This window comes from Podarcis liolepis (genome assembly GCF_965112155.1).
Source record: "Podarcis liolepis genome assembly, chromosome: 9".
Taxonomy (NCBI): Eukaryota; Metazoa; Chordata; class Lepidosauria; order Squamata; family Lacertidae; genus Podarcis; species Podarcis liolepis.
The window spans coordinates 73,876,447-73,898,279 of record NC_139564.1 but is presented as its reverse complement, the minus strand read 5'-3'; the positions used below and the strand labels follow the sequence as shown (position 1 = coordinate 73,898,279).

The following is a 21,833-nucleotide window of genomic DNA, read 5'->3' as shown; positions in this document are numbered from 1 at the left end:
AGATGCTTTAGCTGAGATTCATGCATTGCAGGGGCTGGACAAGATGACCCTTGGGGTCTCTTCAAACTCTACAATTCTATGATTCTAGCACCCAAATTGGGTTCAGAGCTTTGACAACTGAAAAGAGGATCAAGGCAAAATATTTTAATCTTGAGGCCACTTATTACATTACTTCATTTATTGTTTTAGTTATTTAATGCTGCTGGAACAAATAATATGCAGTGCAGAAAACAAACTTATTTGCTTCCCTGGGAAGGGGGGTCTTTTGAGACAGAAACCCATTGATATTGAAAATTATATTTGCTTGTAACATAATGGGGGGGTTGTTTTTGTTTTTACATCTGCCAATAATTGCCCCAAACCAGTATCTATCTACCTCTTTCCTGGAGTTGTTGAGTCTCCCTTTCAGGGGGAAAAACCCCTCACCTTAGAGGGTACCAGGAGTATGGTTACTTAGTCATAAATCCCATTGCATTAATGAAGCAAGGCAGTTCCTGTTTAGGTAATCCAGCATCAGGTCTGTCCCTGCCCACTGCCACATCACCCTCAAGGAAGAATCCTAAAAACTCATTTTTTAAAAAAAGAAATTAAAATTCAGAGTGCTCAGGTTGTCTGTGGGAAGATAGTGCTCACAAGGGTCACATTGTGGGACCCCAAAGCTACTCTGAGTAAGCTTTGCCTGGTTCAACTTATGTGCCTGGCTTGTGTATGGATCTTCAAGAGGTTCCTTTGAAGGAAAAAAAGTTAAAGTCACTCTCACCTATATCCTCTGCACATAGAGGATTTACTACTTGCTTGTTCCTCCTCTTACTTTGAACATGACTGAAGAAAGCTTTTAAAATTTTATTTTTAACCTCTCTTGCAAGCCTGAGTTCATTCTGAGCTTTGGCCCGCCTGACCTTCTCCCTGCAACTATTGGCTACTCATATATACTCTTCCTTTGTGATTTCCCCGTTCTCCAAACACATTCTTGCCGACCACTGTGAGGTGCAACCCATGTCTTGCCAGAAGTCCTTCCTCAAGGAAGCGGAGACTATGGTCTAAGAAGCCAAATCCTTCCTGACAACACCACCTGCGCAGTCAGTGGTTTACTTCCAGTATTTTCCTCTCTCTTCCAACAGAAAGGAGAGATTTAAAAACACATGTGTCTCAAGGCCCTTCAGCCTCCTGGCCAGAGTCTCATATGTCAAAGGCTGTGTTTGGCAGTATTGTTTGTACCCACATGAATCAAAAAGAAGGGGTTGGTGTCAGTGGACTTGATAAGATTTGGCAACTTCTCTGTCACATTGTGAATCTTTGCAGCTGGAAGACAGCACACCTCCCAGGACATCCTGTTACTTCTGCACACTGCTGCCTCTAAAGATAACTAAAGAAAAAACAGTATTATATAAGGAGAGTGGGGATGCTTGAGACATGCCCATCCTACCTTTGAGCAATGGAGTCTTTGATGGACAGGCAATATTGGTAGACAGGCAGGGGTTGTGCAAACCTTCATGACAAATACATACTCTGCTGTGTCACATTTATTATACTTTATCTCAAACATTAAATCTAGTTCTGTCCCCAGTTTGTTGTTTTACATAGAAGAGCAGTCTTCAACTTTTGCTATTAGTTTTGGTAAAGGGTCCCGGATAATAGACTATTGCATTCCTGTATAATTTTGCACCACCTGTTTTTAAGGAGCATTTAATACAACATACGCATACACACTGATTTTCGATAATCCTGATATATTACCTTTTCCCAGTAGTGGAAGGGACAAAGACTTCAAAGCTGCTCCCCAAACCAATTATTCAGCAACCCAGCAGGTATCTGAGATTCAGCAAACCTTGCTATCTTTGCAGCTATGAGGACTGGAAACCTCCTTTTAAAAATATAAATCTGAGATGCTCTGGAAGCTGAATTCTATACCTACTGCCACACCTTGCCCATTTTTGCACTCTTGCAGCCATGGCAGATGCACAGACCTAACTATAGTGTTCTTCTGCAAACGCACCATTTCAGACTGAATAAAGTGTGTTATGTTATTTGCTACAGACAGGATTTGTTAAATACCACAGCCCCAGTTCTCCAAACTATCCTTGTTCTGTGAGATAGCCGAGATACAATCTGATCCATGATGAACTGGAGCATTCTGCGGTGGCTGGTTGCTATTGGTAACATAAAGGGAGTAAAATAGAACATGTGAAATGCCTTTAAACTTTGTAGGCATTTTGCACAGGCAGTGCGGAGTATTGGATGGTGCACTTAAGCTCTTGAGAACCTATTTTATTTAAGAAATGCTCCACCATCTAAAGTAAAGATGAATTTAGGAAAGGTGCTTCTGGCAAAAATAACTGCTTTTTCTTACGATGAACAGGTAAGCAATATGATTGCTTGTCACAAGGGACTGTCTTGCATTGGAGATTAGAGACCAGAATGATAGATTATTATTATTCCATATTAAGACTTTTGAAACTTATAGCTGAAATTGTATTTTGTGAAAAAATAATTTTAAAAAACAAATGTTGATTATGGGAGTTATGTGAAAGAAACTACATAGCAGCAGTTTTACAAGTTTTTTGTTTTACTCATCAAATTTTAGTGTCTAAATATTAACTTTATCAGAGATGTTTCAAGATGAAAAGCAAATTTGACAATCATCTATAAATGGTACAGATTGCTTATGTCTTCTTGTCTGTTTGCAATAAACCACACAAATGCATTTCTGTTTTGGAGGAAAAACCTTTTATTTTTTTAAATTTGAGTTGAATTTTTTTGACACCAGTGTCTTGTAATAATTTCTCTAACATGGCAAGAAAAAGACTATCATCTTTGTCTTCTTCTTGCTTTATTGTTTTTATGCAAGTAGACAATTTTAGAAGTGGAAAGAAAATAATTTTAAAAATCATTCTGAAGTAAAGGAATGTTATCAAATTGTGATGAATCAGCTTCCTGCACAACAGAAATTATGATTTATTACAGTTACTTTGTTACTTTTTGGTGTTTTAAAAATAACCTGCTTCAATTTCCTCTGTAAGAAATGTCTGGTATATATCTGTCCTTTTCTTAAAAAAAAATATCAAAGTAAAATGAATGAGTGATAACTGGGGCAGGAACCGGGGATGAAAATATGCAGAAAGTAAAATACATATTTTTAAGGCATTCATTTCATAATAGTAATACTTATATTTTTATGTTTAGGTAGTGTTTTTAAAATAATATTTATTTTCATACTTACGTCCAGAGAGGTTGTGTGTCATTTGACTTTTTAAATTTAAATGAAAATATTGAATATGCATAATCTCTGTGTTTGCAAAAATATAATTTGCAAAATAGAAACATTGACCAGAAACCAGGAAGACACAAGAGAGGGTGCTTCACGGAAGGGAGCCCCTTAATCTGCCAGGAGAGCTTTCAGAGGGTGAGGGGCTGTTGCCAGCTGGGGAGAGTTGAAAAGTCCCAGTACAGAACATCACATGAAACACTCTAGATCTCAGCAGCAGAACAGGCGTATCTGCTGTGTGATAACAGCAGTCATTTATATACCATTCAGGTTGTTTCTCATATGCGTTGTTGTTGTATGCATAACACTTTACAATCTAAAAAATAGACACAAAGAGAACAACAGGGGAAGAGATATCAGGGTAAATGGGAAGAATATGCAATTACTTCAGCTGCACCTACTGAGGTTTAGTTACAGTAGGGTTAGGGTCTGAGGGTTGTTCCACAGGCTTCATGAAAAACATGAGTTTTGAGGAGGGACTTGAAGTAAAGAAAGAAGCTGGTCTCTGAAACTTTCTGGGAAGCAATTTCAGGCAGAAGGGGCAGCAATGGAGAAAGCAGCTGTCGTTGCAGGGAATAGGAAACCTTCTGATGGTTGGTGAGGGTGTTTAAAAAGTGAAAGACACAGGTAGATGTGTGCCAGGATACAAGAGGAAGGAGATAGGGGCAGGTGAGAGACTAGGGGTTCTGGCTAGTTCAGGGGCGTGGAATGGCTGGAAGCCAGTACAGTCATACCTTGGGTTAAAGATGCTTCGGGTTAAATCTTTTCAGGTTGCGTCCCGTGGCGACCCGGAAGTACCGGAAAGGATTACTTCCAGGTTTCGTCGCATGCGCAGACGCTCAAAATGACGTCACACACATGCGCAGAAGCGGTGAATCACAACGCGCAGACGCGGGTTGCGTTCTGCTCAGGTTGCGAAAGGGGCTCCGGAACGGATCCCGTTTGCAACCAGAGGTACCACTGTATAGGGATTAAAGGAGAAGTATGGGGGGGAGAAGGGATGCGGGTGGCGCTGTGGGTTAAACCACAGAGCCTAGGACTTGCCGATCAGAAGGTCGGCGGTTCGAATCCCCGCGACGGGGTGAGCTCCCACTGCTTGGTCCCTGCTCCTGCCAACCTAGCAGTTCGAAAGCACGTCAAAGTGCAAGTAGATAAATAGGTACCGCTCCGGCGGGAAGGTATTTCCGTGCACTTAGTCATGCTGGCCACATGACCCGGAAGCTGTACCCTCGGCCAATAAAGCAAGATGAGCGCCCCAACCCCAGAGTCGGTCATGACTGGACCTAATGGTCAGGGGTCCATTTACCTTTACCTTTATGGGGGGGGCTACCCTTGGGGTTGGCCTGGAAGCTGCAGCTTTGCCCAACCCCAACCAACAGTGGTTAGATGGCTGGCGGGGTGAGGGACTGTCTGTCACCAGCATATAACGCTTTGTTTGAAGGATTTGCAGTGGCTTCCAATGTGCTACCCGGCCATGTTCAAGTTTTTGTAGTATTAAGGCTTTACACAAATGAGGACTAGGTTACGTACTTCAGAGAGTGCCTTATTGCTTGTATACCCAGTCAGTTGCTGCATTCTGCAGAAGAGTTTCTCCTTCAAGTACCATCCCCACACTAACTTGGGCAAGGCTATTAGTGTGGCTGCCTCTGTTCCGTAGAACACCATTCTTGTTGAGGTATTGCACAGGCACCCACTATTTTTACTTTCTAGAAACAACGGAGGACATTTTTATTTCAACAGGCTTCTCCAGGTTCATGAGAAGGTGCCTCTGCTCATTTTGTATTATTTTTAAACCTGCCTTGCTATTTTTTGTACCATTTTTAAAACTATTTTAGCGGTTTTTATATGTTCATAAATTGCCTTGACTCAAATGTCGAAGGCATAAATTAAGAAAATGCATACAAATAAAAAAGGTGAAAATACTGTTTTTGGACATTCTAAGCTTGAGAGAACCATAAAGCATACAAGGGGAAATATTAGAGAAGCACTTGGAGATGCAAGACTGGTTCAGAAGTAGAACAGGATTTCATCAGCATATAAACTACTGTTTTATTTGTTGATTTTATTTCTGTCCTGTCCTTCCTCCCAAAGGAGCCCAGAGTAGCAATCAACAAATTGGTAAAACAATATAGTAGAGGTAAAAACATGTCTAAAGAATGTAGAAACAATGAAAAACATTTAAAACAATAACCTATCCTCAGAGTTAATAATTCCAAGGTTGTCAGTATCTTTGGTAGTATTGAAAGCCATAGGATGTGAAGCTGTTTTCCAGGGACACTAAATATAGAGAGAATAGTGAAGGTCCAAGTAAAGTAGCTCAAGGAATGTATTAACTTGAGAGTAACCTTCCAGGAAACACAAGTCAACAGATGTGATTTTTTTACCTTTTGTACAGTACATTCCACACACACACACACACACACACACCCTCATTGCAGCCAGCAAGTGGTTGTAGTTCAAGGGTCAAAGTTAAACAACGAGAAAAAGAGTTCTGAAGGAGGGAGATCTGGAAGAGGGAGGAGAGAGGGGTGTCAGAACAAAAGGATTCAATTATAGCATTGAAGAAGATGGCAAAATCTTAAGGAGGGGAGAGGCGGAGGAGCAGGCATTGGCCAGGTATCTTCAGGGTGTCTTTAAAAATTATCCCCAATAAAAAGAGCTTTCTATCACTAAAAGTGCAACATAGTTTGAACATCATTTATTTTTCTTCTTGTCTATAATACTGATTTTTGGCTACAATTCCATATGCATTTATCTGGAAGTAAAGCTCTGCTGAACTCTTTGGGACTTGCTTCTAAGTTGACAAGTGTAGGATCGTACTGTTCATTAATCAAGGTAAAAGAGTAAAAGGTGGTAGATTCATGAGACAAGAAAATGGAGATCTTAATTTGACACATGGTATACTTCAGGGAAGGGAAGGTGGCGCGGTGGGTTAAACCACAGAGCCTAGGACTTGCCGATCAGAAGGTCGGCAGTTCAAATCCCTGCAACGGGGTGAGCTCCCGTTGCTCGGTCCCTGCTCCTGCTAACCTAGCAGTTCGAAAGCACGTCAAAGAGCAAGTAGATAAATAGGTACCGCTCCGGCGGGAAGGTAAACGGCGTTTCCGTGCGCTGCTCTGGTTCACCAGAAGCAGTTTAGTCATGCTGGCCACATGACCTGGAAGCTGTACGCCGGCTCCCTCGGCCAATAAAGCGAGATGAGCGCCGCAACCCCAGAGTCGTCCGCGACTGGACCTAATGGTCAGGGGTCCCTTTACCTTTATACTTCAGGGAAGGAAGTAACTTTTATAATTAATATGGTAGGTTACACTGTGCTAAATACACTAGAGGGCTCACTATTTGTTTATAAAATAGGAGTTTGGAAACCATATGACTATGTTGTATACATGCTTCTAATTTTGGTAATAGCTATTTTCTCCATCAGCTTGTAATAAAAACTGATGACTCGCTGGGGAAGCAGATTTAATACTTGGAAGTGGTTTAGTACAAGGCCCATTTCAATCTGGCTTCAAGCCTGGGTTAACTCATTTGGTCACCCAGATCAAGAGGCACAGGGGATCTGGACCCTGTTAATTTTCCCCATTCTCTCAGCAGCTTTTAACACCATCAGCCATGTTACCTTCCTTGGTTAAGATCTGAGGGTACATTGTTATGGGGAGGGACTTCACTTCAACCCCATGGCATTTGTGTGGTGAGATCCTGCAGGGCTCCATCCTGTCCTCCCTGCTTTGCAACATCTATATGGAGGTGTTGGGTGTGGTCATTAGGGTTTGGGGGCACAGTGTCATGAGCATGCTGTTGACACCCAGCTCTGTGTCTTCCAACTGGATCAGGTGGTGCTATGCAGGTTAAATATTAAATACTGGTTCCCCACCAACACACACTTTTCTTCAAAGATGACTGACAAAGCAATGGCTTCTCATGTTGCTGCACAGACCTATGCAAAGCAGGCCCCAAGTTTAGAATTAAATTTTGCTAGATATAATGATACTAGGAATATTGTCACCTGTAATGTGTATGGGTTGCTCGTGCATAAGTTGCCGCCTCTCCAGGCTTTGTTGCCTTGCTAAACCTTTCAGTCTGGGCAGCCCTTCACTTCGTGGCTGCCTCAGTCGCTAGCAGAATCCGTCAGTGGGTGTTTCTTAAATCTTTTCCAACATAAAAGTTGTTTGACACCCAGTCTCCTACTCCCTCTGCGCGGAAGTCTTCTGCGCAGGGTGGGCGTGGGTAGCGGAGGACCCGTGCTCTCCCCGCTGGTGTCCGGTGAAGAGTCCTGGAGCCCTCTCGCCGATTCCCCCATCAGCCCCTCTATATCCCTGGTGTTGCGCTGATTTGCTTCCCCATCTGCGGAGCTGCCTCTCTCCCTGCTGGGTCCCTCTCCAGCATCATTTGAGAGCCTTCCCTCCGCCTCTAGCTCCGATGTCAGTTCCCTGACATCACCTAAACAAGTTTCTTCTGCTTAATAAAGAAATGGCTGTAATATTTGGACAGTAATACTGAATCAGTTCCTACCATTGAAATAATTTGCGAGGCCCCTAAGGCATTTATGAGGGGTACCCTTTTAAATTGTTTATCAGCAAAAAAAGAGACAATAGAAAAGAGAATATCTTTTAGGGAATAATCTTATGATACATCTTAAGGAGGCAGATAGATCTATACAATTTTGTATATTAAGGGTCATTTCCCCGCTTGGGAATCATGATCAGAATTGCTTCCCTTCAGTAGTCTGGGATTTGAGTATCAAAGTGGCAGGTGGATTGTGTCCGCTTTAGAGATCAATTCTAAATATCCTAATCTTTTTCTAAACTGTTTTATAAATGTTTCATATGCCAGATTTGTGAATGGAAGCAACTATGACTGTGATCTTCAAGCAGGCAGACACTTAACATACATAAATAATCTGTGATTGTATGAAGTAGGGATCTTGTTTAGGGTTGAAACACTCAACTGTTGCAAATGATTTATTTGATTACATTCCTGTAAATAAGCAAATACTGAGAATAAGAGGTAGGGAAGACTTAAGTAGCTGTCACACATCTCCCTTGATTTTTTTTTAAAGAATTGTTATTGTGCCAGTCAATATTCCTGTGGAGTTACTGGAACTGAGAAAGTGTGTTGAAAAGATTAATAAATTGGCAGGGATGGGGGAAGATCTAGGCTATCATAATGTTCTGCATTTTTTTTAAAAAAAAGGTTTATTGTCTAAACTAACAGTTCATTACTTGGCCCTAAACTGTGGCAGTTGCTGGTTGGTTTACAGTTCAACCATCTGCATGCTGGAAGCAACGAGAACAGGATGTGACAGGCATTTGTCTACAGTCAGTCTTTAGAAATAAAAAGCCTACACAAAGAAATGGGTAAAAAAAGAACCATAGTCAGTTTATTTACATACCTTTCATTTCCCACAAATACATATCCCATAGGCAATCCAGTAGTCATAGAATCGTAGAATTGTAGAGTTGGAAGGGACCCCAAGGATCATGTAGCCCACCCCCTGAAGTTCAGGAATCTCAGCTACAGCATCCATGGCAGATGGCCATGCAACCATTCGCAAAAGTTCAGTACTTTAAAAACCACGATTGTTGGCATCCATCTGTCTCAAAAGGCAATGGAGTGCACTTCTGGGGGTGAAGGTCAATTAATAATAGCCCAAAGTAATTCCAAAGCTGATGATGTTAGTACAGTGGTACCTCAGGTTACATACGCTTCAGGTTACAGATTCCGCTAACCCAGAAATATTACCTCAGGTTAAGAACTTTGCTTCAGAATGAGAACAGAAATTGTGCAGCGCAGCGGCAGCAGGAGAGCCCATTAGCTAAAGTGGTGCTTCAGGTTAAGAACAGTTTCAGGTTGAGAACGGACCTCCAGAACGAATTAAGTTCTTAACCCGAGGTACCACTGTACCTAGCTGCCCCCACCCCCCCAAAAAAAACCTAGACTGAAAAAGTCAAAATCCCTTTATTAAACCAATTGTGTTAAGTTGGGGGGAAACTAATGAGGAACTTACTACCAAAAAAATTTAAAATCCTTCATCACTTTAATCTTTTATAACGGAAAATCTAATTTCAGTTTTATGCTAAATATTCCAATCTGCAGTTCTGATAAGTTTTCCACATGGTGCTGCTGTGCATAGTACGAAAGGTTGTTTTTAATTGCTTTTAATGTAAATCTCTTTGGATCACTCTGTGAGTAAAGAGGAAGTTTTATTCCATCTAATAGTGAACTTGGAAGCAAAACAAGGACATCCAGAAACTAATGTAGTGATTGCTACATTTCTCAAGGGACTCACTTGATACACAGAATTACCGTATTTTTCGCTCTATAAGACGCACCAGACCACAAGATGCGCCTAGTTTTTGGAGGAGTAAAACAAGGAAAAAAATATTCTGAATCTCAGAAGCCAGAACAGCAAGAGGGATCGCTGCGCAGTGAAAGCAGCAATCCCTCTTGCTGTTCTGGCTTCTGGGATAGCTGCGCAGCCTGCATTCGCTCCATAAGACGCACACACATTTCCTCTTACTTTTTAGGAGGGGAAAAAGTGAGTCTTATAGAGCAAAAATTACGGGTATATAGGTTTGTAAATTTTAAAAAGAAAGTTGCTTTAAAAACACACATTTATTTTCTTAAAAAAAAATAGCTCTGTAAGTTTCCAGGTTCTACGGAATGTTGATGTCATGCAGGTAAGAGAAACCTGGACTAAACTCAATGTCAGGAGAGAACACTCCTGCTTCACATTCACTGCCAAATAAGAAGAGTGGCTTGCAGTGCTACCTTTAGCTAGGGTGAGGAGAGGCTGCTTAATCACAGCTGCACTAAAATCTGAAATTGTTCACTCCCCCTTTGTAAGGAGTGGGGGAAAGGTCTAAAGAAGGGGTAGCTAAACCCCAGTTTGGGGAGCTGGTCTGCCCTTCTCCCTTCACAATATGGAGAAAGGACCTCCCCCATCAGTGGCTGACACGTAGGTTTGGAATTCTTTTCCAGACATGCCAGCTTAAATTATTTGGAGTTTTGTTTCCTCATATGCATTTTGGTAATAGAAAGAGGGGAAGAATGGTTGGATAATTTAGTTTACCGTATTTTTCGCCCTATAAGACGCACTTTTTCCCCTCCAAAAATGAAGGGGAAATGTGGGTGCGTCTTATGGGGCGAATGCAGGCTTTCGCTGAAGCCTGGAGAGCGAGAGCGGTAGGTGCGCACCGACCCCTCTCGCTCTCCAGGCTTCGCGGACCTCTCGGCAAGCAGCGGGAACGCTCCCGCTGCTTGGGGAGAGCTGCAGGCATCCCGAAGCCTGCACGCGCTGATCTCAGCGCGTGCAGGCTTTGCGGACCTCTCCTCAAGCAGCGGGAGCCACCGCTGGGCTCCCACGGCTTGCAGAGAGCTGCCTGTTTGGGGGCTGGGGTCGGGGGAAGCTCGGGCTGCCCCAGCCCCGCGCCTGGGGGGAAATAATTTTTTCCCCTTTATTTCCCCCCCAAAAAACTAGGTGCGTCATATGGGACGGTGCGTCCTATAGGGCGAAAAATACGGTAGCTCCCTGCCTCAAGGCTTTGGGATGACAGAAGCTGTAAGTCTGATAAATAATAAATTCTGCTGGGAGGCAACATTTTCCACTGAGTTACAGAACAAAGGTATTTTAAGAAGCTGTGAATAGGCTTGGAAAGCAAGATGGTTGTATTTTGAATCATGGTATGAAAAAAAATTACCAGTGATTAATTGTGTTAGACTCCTGATGCTGGTTATTTATTTGGCAAAATAAATAAATAAAAATATTCAGTGCAATCCACACAGAAGCCAGAAAGAAACAAATTTATATTTTGAGCCTAAATTGTATATGGACAAAATCTCTTTGGTTTCTAAACATTCTGGACCGTGTAAGATTTTATAAACCCTGTGTTCCACATGGAGCATAGGAGAAGCGGCAATTTAAGATGTTAAATTCATAAACTCTTCAGTTTGAGCAGGGCCTGAACGTCTGCATTAAAACCAAAACAGGAACAAAAGAAACCTTTGGGTTATCTTAACTGTGCATTATAGAGAAATCAAAGACTACTGATCACCCTTGGGAATAGATTCAAACCCTTACATACAAATAATGTTACTAATCCACAACCCAAAGTTGATCTTATTCCCTTTATAGCCAGCGGGAACAGGTTTGTTGACATTGGTGGGGAGAATGAAATTGCCCTGAAGGGGCTGCAATGGGTGGCTCAAAATTATCAGTGAATTTGGAACAAAAGTCTGGTTCATATACTTTTGATAACTGAACAATGCTCATTATCTATGGCAGTTTTTGTGTAACTGATGTTTCTCCCTCTCTCTTTGCAGTGTGCAGCCGTGTCTGATGGAGGTAAGCATTAATATGTCAAAATATTTGATGTTTCTTAATTTGGCACTGTGGCATTGGATGATAATTTTAGCAGCCTTATTTTATAAAAATTGTATACCACTTGATTGTAAAACAGGAGTCAGCAGGGGGCCGGTCCACTGTCCCTCAGACCTTGTGGGGGGCCAGACTATATTTTGAAAGAAAATAAATATGAATAAATTCCTACGCCCCACAAATAACCCAGAAATGCATTTTAAATAAAAGGACATATTCTGCTCATGTAAAAACACCAGGAAGTCCCCACAAATAACCCAGAGATGCATTTTAAATAAAAGGACACATTCTACTCATGTAAAAACACGCTGATTCCCAGACCGTCCGCGGGCTGGATTTAGAAGGCAATTGGGCCAGATCCGTCCCTCGGGCCTTAGGTTGTCTACCCATGTTGTAAAACAACAACAAAAACTACCTTCAAACCGGCTAACAAAAAGATAAAGATAAAGGAATAAAATCAACATCATGGCTAGTCGTATTTGTTTGGTAAAGAGACCTAATATTAATGTCTCAGTGGAGTTTATTGAATATAATGCTGATCTGTGTTTGTTGTGGTTCACTAAGAATGTCTACATCCTCCAGCCCGGTCCAGGTTTGCCAGGAACTCCCTTCAGGAGGGTGTGATCCTGGAAAATCTAGTTGTACAATGGGCCAATCTCATATCAAGGCATCTGTTCTTCCTGATTACTCATCCAGATGATGCCCTGTCTTCTTGTTAATCATACCTAAAATGCCCAAATAGGATTTGCATTAAAGGCACTATCAGTGCCTGGAGACTGACAGAGTAGTGCTCCTCCTGTATTACTACTGCTGCTAATATTAATAATTTATAAAGCACCATAAAGTTAATAAACAATACAGTCCCTGTCCATGTAGCCAGACTATCTAACCGACTCAGTGCAAAAGGAAAAGAGAACAGGAAGAGAGAGACAGGTATACTCAAGTTGCAAAATTTGTACATGCTGAAGCCTGTGAGGTGTACTCTGCCTTCCTTGGTATGCCTTTAGTGATTGTAAAGCTTATTTACAATTTTATCAATATCTAAGTATAGAGGAGCTGTTTCATTGGCCTTTCTTAATGTTTTACCTTCATAGCTCGTAGATAGGAAATATGCTAGAGATCCTTTTAGAGATAGATGTTGGCAATGATCACTCACATCTTCTTTTTCTGCAGTTACTGTCAGGAGTCCCCTCATGCAGCTCTTTCCAGGCCGGTTTTTAGAGGCCCCCGCTGAGTCTTTTTCTTGGAGAGACTTTTATCTGTATCACTGAGAAGGGGGCAAAAATTGTTGTTTCTCTTTCAAACCTAAAATTCCTTCCAGTAGCACCTTTAAAGACCAACTAAGTTAGTTCTTGGTATGAGCTTTCGTGTGCATGCACACTTCTTCAGATACACTGAAACAGAAGTTGCCAGATCCTTCTATATAGTGAGAAGGTGGGGAGGGGTATTACTCAGAAGGGTGGTGGGAATGGGTGATTGGCAGATAGCTGAGATGAGCCTGAGATGACCCTTCTGAGTAATACCCCTCCCCACCTTCTCACTATATAGAAGGATCTGGCAACTTCTGTTTCAGTGTATCTGAAGAAGTGTGCATGCACACGAAAGCTCATACCAAGAACTAACTTAGTTGGTCTTTAAGGTGCTACTGGAAGGAATTTTTTATTTTGACTATGGCAGACCAACACGGCTACCTATCTGTAACTCTTTCAAACCTGTTTGGTTGCCAGTTAATCTTAGTTCACCACTCTTTGTAACTGGTTTTATTGAGGCTGTGATTTTGTATTTTGGGTTATTAGATAAAGACATCCTGCTAGCAGAACCATGGCTAAACTTAGAAAGGGAAGGGGGGGAAAGGGCATGGGCAGAGAAGGAAAGGAGTGTTAGTGTTATCTGTCCCAGTAAAGTGAAAGGGGCCATGTCCATGCCACTAGACCGGGGGCAGCGCATCCTGTTTCACCGCCTGAGGCAAAACGGAAACGTGCTGCTGAGTCCCCGCCCCGCCCTGCCGCCCTGCCCTGGGAAGTCAAAGTGTCAGTGTCCCTGCACCAGGATCCCTGACTGAACTGAGTTTAAAAGAACAAAAGAGCAAGGAATAGCAGGGAGACCAGGTTGGAGCAGCCGGAGTGTCCTGTGACGTAATCTTCCTCCTGGAAACCATAAAATGGACCTTTAAGAATGAGTAGGACAGGGGTCAAAGTGCAGGCGACAGAACACCCAGAACAAACCCAACCATTTCTCTCCCTGCTCCCCTTGTAATGGCTAGCAGGAAAAGTCTTTTGAGGAGCATGGAGGTGTACGTTGTGTTTCAGTTCTTTGCTGTCCAAATCAGCTGCCGTTACTTGCAATGCCAGTACAATGTGAATAATTCATGTTCCTTCAGCGACAGCAGTTGAAGGCCCTTTCTTTAAATTATTTATCCAGCTTTTCATAATGCTTTGTGCCAAGTATATTGAGGATATCTCTTGTGGCTATAAGGGGAAATAGACGTTCAAGTAAAAAATGGGTAATTTGTTGAAGAGTTGTTTGAAGAAGATGTTGTAATATAGTGGGAGGTGTTGCAGAAGAACAATGTTCCACACTGTTCAGAGAGCGTCTATCAAGCGTGCTCTAGGAGAATGGATCTGTGTTAGGAATGGATACAGAAGGATGGTTTTCAGTGAATGGTTTCAAGGATTTGGTTAAATGGCACTACAGTGGCTCTTACCAGCTCTATCCAGGTAATACCTTCAGTGATGCTGATGATCATTTAGAGATATAGGCATTCTGAATGGGATTGTGCTGTTTCACTGTAAAAATGATTGCATGGGAAATATTTCTTTTGAAAGGGTGGTTCTTTGCTTAAATATTTTTGGCATGATTATTAAACTAAAACTTTTTTAAAAAAACCTCTCACAATCAGTAATATTGTTAGCGTTTTATTTTAAAAGGTTCCATTTTTGGTAGTATTTTTATGAAAGCAAGAAATTGGTAAATAGGAAAATTATTTGAATTTGCCTTTCCATTCAGTTACAATTTCCCCACTTTGCATTTTTATTTGTAACAGTTGTGGAGATGTTATAACAAGGAGGACAACAAGAAAGAGAGGGTTTGTTTATCAGTGTGCATAAAATTGCTAATAACTTGCCAGAAGGATCTTTAATTTCATCTGCTGGAGTGGGAATGCAAAGTAAAACTGTACGACTCCAACTGTTAAAGTCATTAATAGAGACCCTATATTAATGCCTTTTGCTTGTCTAGAGGATGTGGAGATATGCTGTGGGTATGGAAACTAGCCCACTGCATTAGAATACACCCACTGCTCCACCCACTTTCGCATCTGGGCTCACCCACGGCTGGCATGTTGCTCTTAGAAGGCTGCCCCAAGCAGAATGCAGCCCTTGAGCTGAAAAGGGCTCCTCACCCCAGTAGAGGGCAAGGTCCCCTTGCACCACCCCATTCCCCCGTCCCCCTCTGAGCGCAATTATCGCTTTGTCCACGTGATGTGACAGGTGGGTGGTTGACTTTTGTGTGTCTTCCATAACTTCATCCAGCCCTCCTTCTCTGTGTCTTGCAAGTTGTGTATACTGCCCTTCACCAGTAGGCCACAGTAAAATAGAAAACAATGCAATAAAACAATTCTATAACTTTGACACACACAAAAACAAAAGAAAAATGCAATAATAAATTATCTATCAGTCCAGCAGTGGATGTAGCTGCTGCACTAGCCCAAGCCAGGCATAGGTTTTCCTCGCCAGGAAGACCCCTTGGACCTCCGGACGCTGGTTCAGCACTTTCATTGCTTCTCCTGGTACCAGTAGAACGGTGAGATAGGGCTGGGTTTCATCAGCTTAGTGATAGCCACCTGGTAGACACAAAGATGTGTTTGAACCTATGGTGATCATATGCATCCTGGGCTCTAATCAAATTGGAAAAAGTCTGCATTACTTCACTGGAGGGGAGGGATAGTCTGTTTTGTACAGGTTACAAGTGAGAGAGGAGCTTGCGAGGCCCAAGTTCTGATTCTGCAAGATTCTGCTCTCCTGCTCAACAGCGATGTCAGAACAATAGTTTAATGCAGAAATTGTAGCTGAAATTTATTTTCAGAAAAGTTTGCATTTTTGTAATTTGCTGATAAATTAATTGGTTATTTCTTCCCACAACAGAGCTAAATAACACAGATTTGAAAGATTGTGTCAGTGATAATAGCCTCAGCAGCAATGCCAGCCTCCCCAGCGTCCAGAGCTGCCGGCGACATCGGGAAAGAAGAGTTGCAAGTTGGGCGGTTTCATTTGAGCGGCTTCTGCAGGACCCAGTTGGTGTAAGATATTTCTCTGTAAGTAAGAGACAAAATGCTAACTTTTTTGGTATTTATATTAACGTAGACAAAAAGTATCCAACACAAATTGGGCATAAAATCTAGCTTATTTCAAAAAGAGAATTAACTCCAATGTAAAATCTCCTGCATTAAATACACTCATTTTTGTTGTATTGGGCCCATTTTATGTTTCCAAAAGTCTATAAACGAAGCCTGTCAAAAATTCTTTCTACCAGGATAAAAATAGTGGTGTGCAAATACCAGTTAAATTATATTTGTACTAGAAATTTCAAGCTTCCTCCATGAACATGAAAAAGACTCCTTTTTCTAAAGACTTGCATATTAGCTTGTACTGTCACTTACATGCGACCATGTGGGGGTGTCATTTATTTATTTATTTTAATCCTCAGGAAAAGTGATTATTGCTTGAAAAGGGGTGCAGCATTCTTTAAAATGAGTATTGTGAGCAGTTTCTTGTAATCAGCGGGGCGAATTAAAGAGATTGCTGGGCAAATCTTAGATTGAATCCTAATTCCAGCAATGTGAAGTCTACAGAACCCATGTGTCTATCACATGAAGGGGCTCCATGAATAGAACTTGAGTCGGGCTACACTGCTGGCCATGCCCTCAACTTCACACGGCCGGGCTCTCCCCAGCCGCCAACTTCCATGCATTGATCACAAGCCTCCTGAAGAGGAACACCTATGCATAAGCAGCTATGCTCAATGCGCACAAGTTGGAGGCAGGGCTAGCCTGGCTGCTCAGTGTTGGAGGCAAAGTCAACAGGTCAGCCCCACTCTTTGTTCAGTGAGTGAAGTGGGCTATCAGTTAATGAAAGTGTGAAGCCATTTGAGTACAGGAAATTATTGTTTCATTGAAAAACTATCATTGGACCATGTCTGGTCCTTATCTCCCAGACTCCCCTCTATGGAAAAGTTACTTAAAGGTAAAGAAATTGAGGCCTAACAGTCTCTGGAATATTGTAATTACTTTTGAATCAGGCCATCTTTGAGTGACAGCTAATCACTTTTCTTTTTCTAGGAATTTTTACGGAAGGAATTTAGTGAAGAAAATATTTTATTCTGGCAGGCCTGTGAATATTTTAACCACATATCCGCTCATGACAAAAAAGAGGTAGGACCATGTGGCCGTGTGCTGCTTATGTTATATATGAACTACTAGTAACTTAGTGCTGTATAATTTTTTGGAGAAGGTCTTCATGGTTTTAGCTTGGTTGGGGTAAGCCCTAAGGCTTCTCAGTTCAGGGTTCCTTTTCCTGAACCGAGGTGAATGGCGTATCAGGAGAATACAACTGTAAATGTTTGAGATTCTATGCAACAATTCCCCCCTCCTTTGGGTGAGATCCATCCACCCTGCCCTTCTCTCATGCTTATGCCATTGGTAAGGCTTCAGCATACACTAGGCATATGTGGGAGCTGGGAAATGCTTGGCCCAGTGGCCACATAAGTACCACCGGCACTGGCTTTGCAATAGAAGAGTGAAAGACAGGACAAGTTTAAGCAAAAGGATGTGGCATTTAGTATTGCCACAGTGCCCCTCTTTCAGAACAAACTAACCAAGCAGGTAGTTACTTTCCCTGGGGGTTACTTTTATGCAGGTGTTACTTCCCTCGGGGATTGCACGACCCCCAGAACTGTGCCTGCCACCTGAGATGTTGTGAGATATCGGACAGCCCCACAAAATCACGCAGGAGCTTCCCAGAGCCTGGAAGGCAACGTGGAAAGAGCTCTGGGACTCTGGGAGGGTTGTGCAAGGACTCTGGAGGCTCTCTCTCAAGATACCACAGGGGCCTCCTAGACCCTGGTGAGGAAGGCTGTCCTGCCCCATCAGTCATTCATTCACTCACTATTTTTCAGAACAGCACATTAAGCTGTAATCAAATACAGTGGTGCCCCGCAAGACGAATGCCTCGCAAGACGGAAAACCCGCTAGACGAAAGGGTTTTCTGTTTTGGAGGTGCTTCGCAAAACGAATTTCCTATGGGCTTGCTTCGCAAGACGAAAATGCCTTGCGAGTTCCTGCAGGTTTCCCCCCCTTTTTTCTAATCCGCTAAGCCACTTATCAGCTGATCCGATCAGCAGATAAGCCGCTAATAGCGCTAATCCGCTAATCCGTCAATGGGCTTGCTTCGCAAGACGAAAAAACCGCTAGACGAAGAGAATCACAGAACGGATTCTTTTCGTCTTGCGAGGCACCACTGTATGTGAAATATGCATATTGCAGTCCAATTGAAGTTGAAATATGGAGTGGGCAGCAGAAGTCTGCCTGCCAACCCCATTGCTGACACTTATACACTGAGTGGGGCTTACTTGCAAACATTATGTGCAATGCTGAGATGTCAGGGAGGGGTGGGGAGGTACACAGGTGTTGGGACTGGGGGTAGGGCCAGCAGGGGCAGTTCGACTGCCCCCTCAACACATTGGCTGTAAGCATGGAGGGGGCTGTTGTGAAAAGGGGCACAACAAATGCTGCAAAGAGTTGCCTTCGCCTTCTGACACGGACCTGATACACAACACACACACAGGTCCCTCTGCTGGAAAGCTAGTTATCCGAAATTTCAGTTACCCAAACACAAGGAATTAATGCCCCAACCTCTCTACACCAACGGCTGATTCAGAGATCCGAACAGCTGGAGTTGGCCGACCTGTTTACTTGTTTGTGGCTTGCTGGTCAGCAGCAGTCATTTTGGGCAGAAACCAGGGAAGGGATGGAGGGAGGGAGGAGTGGAAATTGAACAAATCAGTTTTTCCTTCATTTGGCTTTTGCTGATTGGCTGAAGCTGTTTCAGGCAGAATGCATGGGGAGAGAAAGCATGGATTAGGAATGTTTCCATAGAAAATAATGGAAATCATTGACTTGTTATGTGAATTCTTGCCTAATGAACAATTTTATGGGAACGAATGATTTCCTGGGAACATACCATGTTGAGAAAGTGGGGCCTGTGTGTACCTAAAAAGCCTATTTTCTTGGTCAGTTTGTTTTAGAAAACAGGCCTCATGACAAACCTGTAGCGCATAACTTTTTTTCAACCAGAACTAATAGGTTTTCTTCAGATGAAAGAGAGTTCTTTTATTATATGTATATTTAATATTTTATTGATTTGTTTAAAGAAAAGTGCAGACATAACAAAAAGTTGGAACAGAAAGAATAAAAAATGTAAACCATGTAGCGTCACAGCCTGGATGGACGAAAGTACAAAGATCTATTTGATAACTAAACAAACTATTACTCCATCTTTCCACCTGGCACTTCTGAAACTGTATATGGAAACAGAATGGGTTTTGAAAAGAAAAGAGCTTATCTTTCATCAGCAGCAGCCCAGGGCTCTGTTGCCAAAACCTAGAAGACCTTCAGTCTCAAGAATTTGGATTGCTTTTACTCTAGGGTTGGCAACTTGCCCCCTTGAAATGATATCTCATAAGCTGGAGGTATCTAAAGGGCAGAGCTTGAATGACCTTTCCCTTTTTTTTCTTTTTTCTTTTTTGCTATATGGCATAATTTTATTTCTTAAATAAACATTGAGGCACACAGTCACTCAATGTCATCAGTATATGCAAATGTTTGGTTGATCTAAAACATTATAGACCCTTTATTCTCAATAACCATGGAACTCACAGGTGGAGGACACTTTTATTCTTACATATATTTATTATTTGTAAAGGGAATCAATGTATGAGTTAATACTTTACTATCTCTTTGGAGCTGTGTTGTATCTTTGAGAGGGTTCTGTTCTCTGAGAGTTCAGCTGCTCTTCATCTGGAGAACATCTTAGGCTCTGGTTCTAAGGTCTTAACCATTTGGATGTGAGGTCTATCAGCCTTGGTCTGAGGAAAAAATGGGACTCTCTGTTTGAAACTTTCTCTGGACTAGTAAATTATTTTCAGTTGGTGAAAGAGTAATAGTAGCAAATGCAAGGCAACTGCTGCAGACCAGACCACCATCTGTGCCAGGGTTTCTCGTTGCCACTCTACAGTCACACAAGGCTGCCCTAACACCCAGGGGGAGAGCCCTGGCAGGGTATTCTGGGAGCCCTGTTGGACTGTTAAAAATGTCTGATGAGGGCCAGACTCAATGTGATACTAAATTTGTGAATTCTTGGAAGTGTCTAGTTTTTATTTTAAATACGAGGTACTGGGCAATGGGGTAGCTCCGTGGTCTAAACCACAGAGCCTAGGACTTGCCGATCAGAAGGTCGGTGGTTTGAATCCCTGCGACGGGGTGAACTCCCGTTGTTCAGTCCCAGCTCCTGCCCACCTCACAGTTCAAAAGCACTTCAAGTGCAAGTAGATAAATAGGTACCATTCCGGCGGGAAGGTAAACGGCGTTTCCGTGCACTGCTCTGGTTTCGCAAGATGCGGCTTAGTCGTGCTGGCCTCATGACCTGGAAGCTGTCTGCGGACGAACGCCGGGTCCCTTTGGCCTATAGAGCTAAGATGAGTGTGCAAGCCCAAAGTCATCTGCGACTGGACCTAATGGCCAGGGGTACCTTTACCTTTACCTTTTTACTGGGCAATGAGGACTGGGGCTGGGGGCTGCATGTAGGGATTTTAATCTTTCCCCCACATCATAGTTATCAATGAAAATCCCCCCACCCAGGGAGAAATTGCTGTTTCAGGTGGGTGCTAGTGGGGAGGGATTAAGTATTTTCTCCTTGTGTGCTGCAGTCCTGATCCTGACGCCCCCAAGCTGCTCTTATTTAAAAGAAAAAACGTTAGACGTGTTAAATGCATTCACACATTTAACACCACATCTTGTTTGACCCTGATTCCTTAATTACTTTGCAAGTTGTTTTGCTTCCAGGTTAATAACAGGACTTGTGCTTTGTAGCTTTCTTTCAGAGCTCGGGAGATCTTTAATAAGTTTTTATGTAGCAAAGCTACAACCCCGGTTAATATTGATAGCCAAGCACAGTTGGCAGATGATGTTCTCAATGCACCGCATCCAGATATGTTCAAGGATCAACAGCTTCAGGTGATTTTTGAAATGTTAGAAAGTATGTTTTGGAGAGCTTATAAGAGAGACTTTGCTCGTGATGTGATGTAACACAGAAAATGTTGGGCATAGCTGTGGGTGGGTGAAAATGTGCTTTCCACCCCCTGCTACTGGGTAAAGATCGCTTCCCACAGCTTGCACGCCTCAGATTATGCACATGCTTGTCTTCCTAGCCTGCTTTCGTCTTTATCCCTCTGCACTCCTCTGCACCCCAATAGCTTTGCAAGTTATCCAGTTAAACATTTAATTTGTTACCTTAATTAAAACTAGATTTTCTTTAACTTGAAAAACTGTTCTGAAAGGGGAGGGTGTTTGTGATTGGTTGGCTTTTGTGATAACCAGCAACACTGTTGTGAACTGGATGAGTGGCAGCTTTCACTCCCAATCTCAGCGATTAAGAGAAGGCTGTGCATCTGACCAAAACAGAGGGAATGCAGAACCAGAGCAGACTCACTGCGCATGCATTTAGATGTACACGGTATGGGTTTTTTCTCCAGTTCTAGGCTCAATGCTTCTCTTCCACTCACACTCAGTCCCATTCATAATTTCACAGAATCATAGAACAGTAGAGTTGGAAGGGACTCTGAGGGTCATCTAGACCAATCCCCTGCAATGCAGAAATCTCAGCTAAAGCACACATGATAGATGGCCATCCAGCCTCTGCTTAAAAACCTCCAAGGAAAAAGAATACACCAGAGGTGCAATATCACAAAGCAGAAATGAGCAAAATATCCAGAAGGTGCAGAGAGAAGTGAATTGATCAAATTATTTTCACAACATTTTTGAGACACTCTTCATCATATTAGATTTAATGTAATGTGATGTACAACATTAAACATAAATTGGTAAAACTTTCAAGTCTTTAGTTTTTCAGTTACCCAGAA

General features: G+C 42.4%; 1 protein-coding gene across 7 annotated transcripts in view; it reads left to right on the top strand.

The window, feature by feature from the left end:
- The window catches only part of RGS12 (regulator of G protein signaling 12), an 83,659-nt gene that overhangs the window by 26,395 nt on the left and 35,431 nt on the right, over positions 1–21,833 (top strand). For 6 of the 7 annotated variants that reach the window (XM_083460685.1, XM_083460686.1, XM_083460684.1 and 3 more), the window contains 4 exons: positions 11,588–11,609; positions 15,785–15,954; positions 16,978–17,070; positions 20,785–20,928. In XM_083460685.1, coding sequence (XP_083316811.1) covers positions 11,588–11,609; positions 15,785–15,954; positions 16,978–17,070; positions 20,785–20,928 — 429 coding nt within the window. Of the gene's footprint in view, positions 1–2,181; positions 2,360–11,587; positions 11,610–15,784; positions 15,955–16,977; positions 17,071–20,784; positions 20,929–21,833 lie in introns of those variants that run through there. The other variant, XM_083460690.1, reaches the window with a different exon arrangement.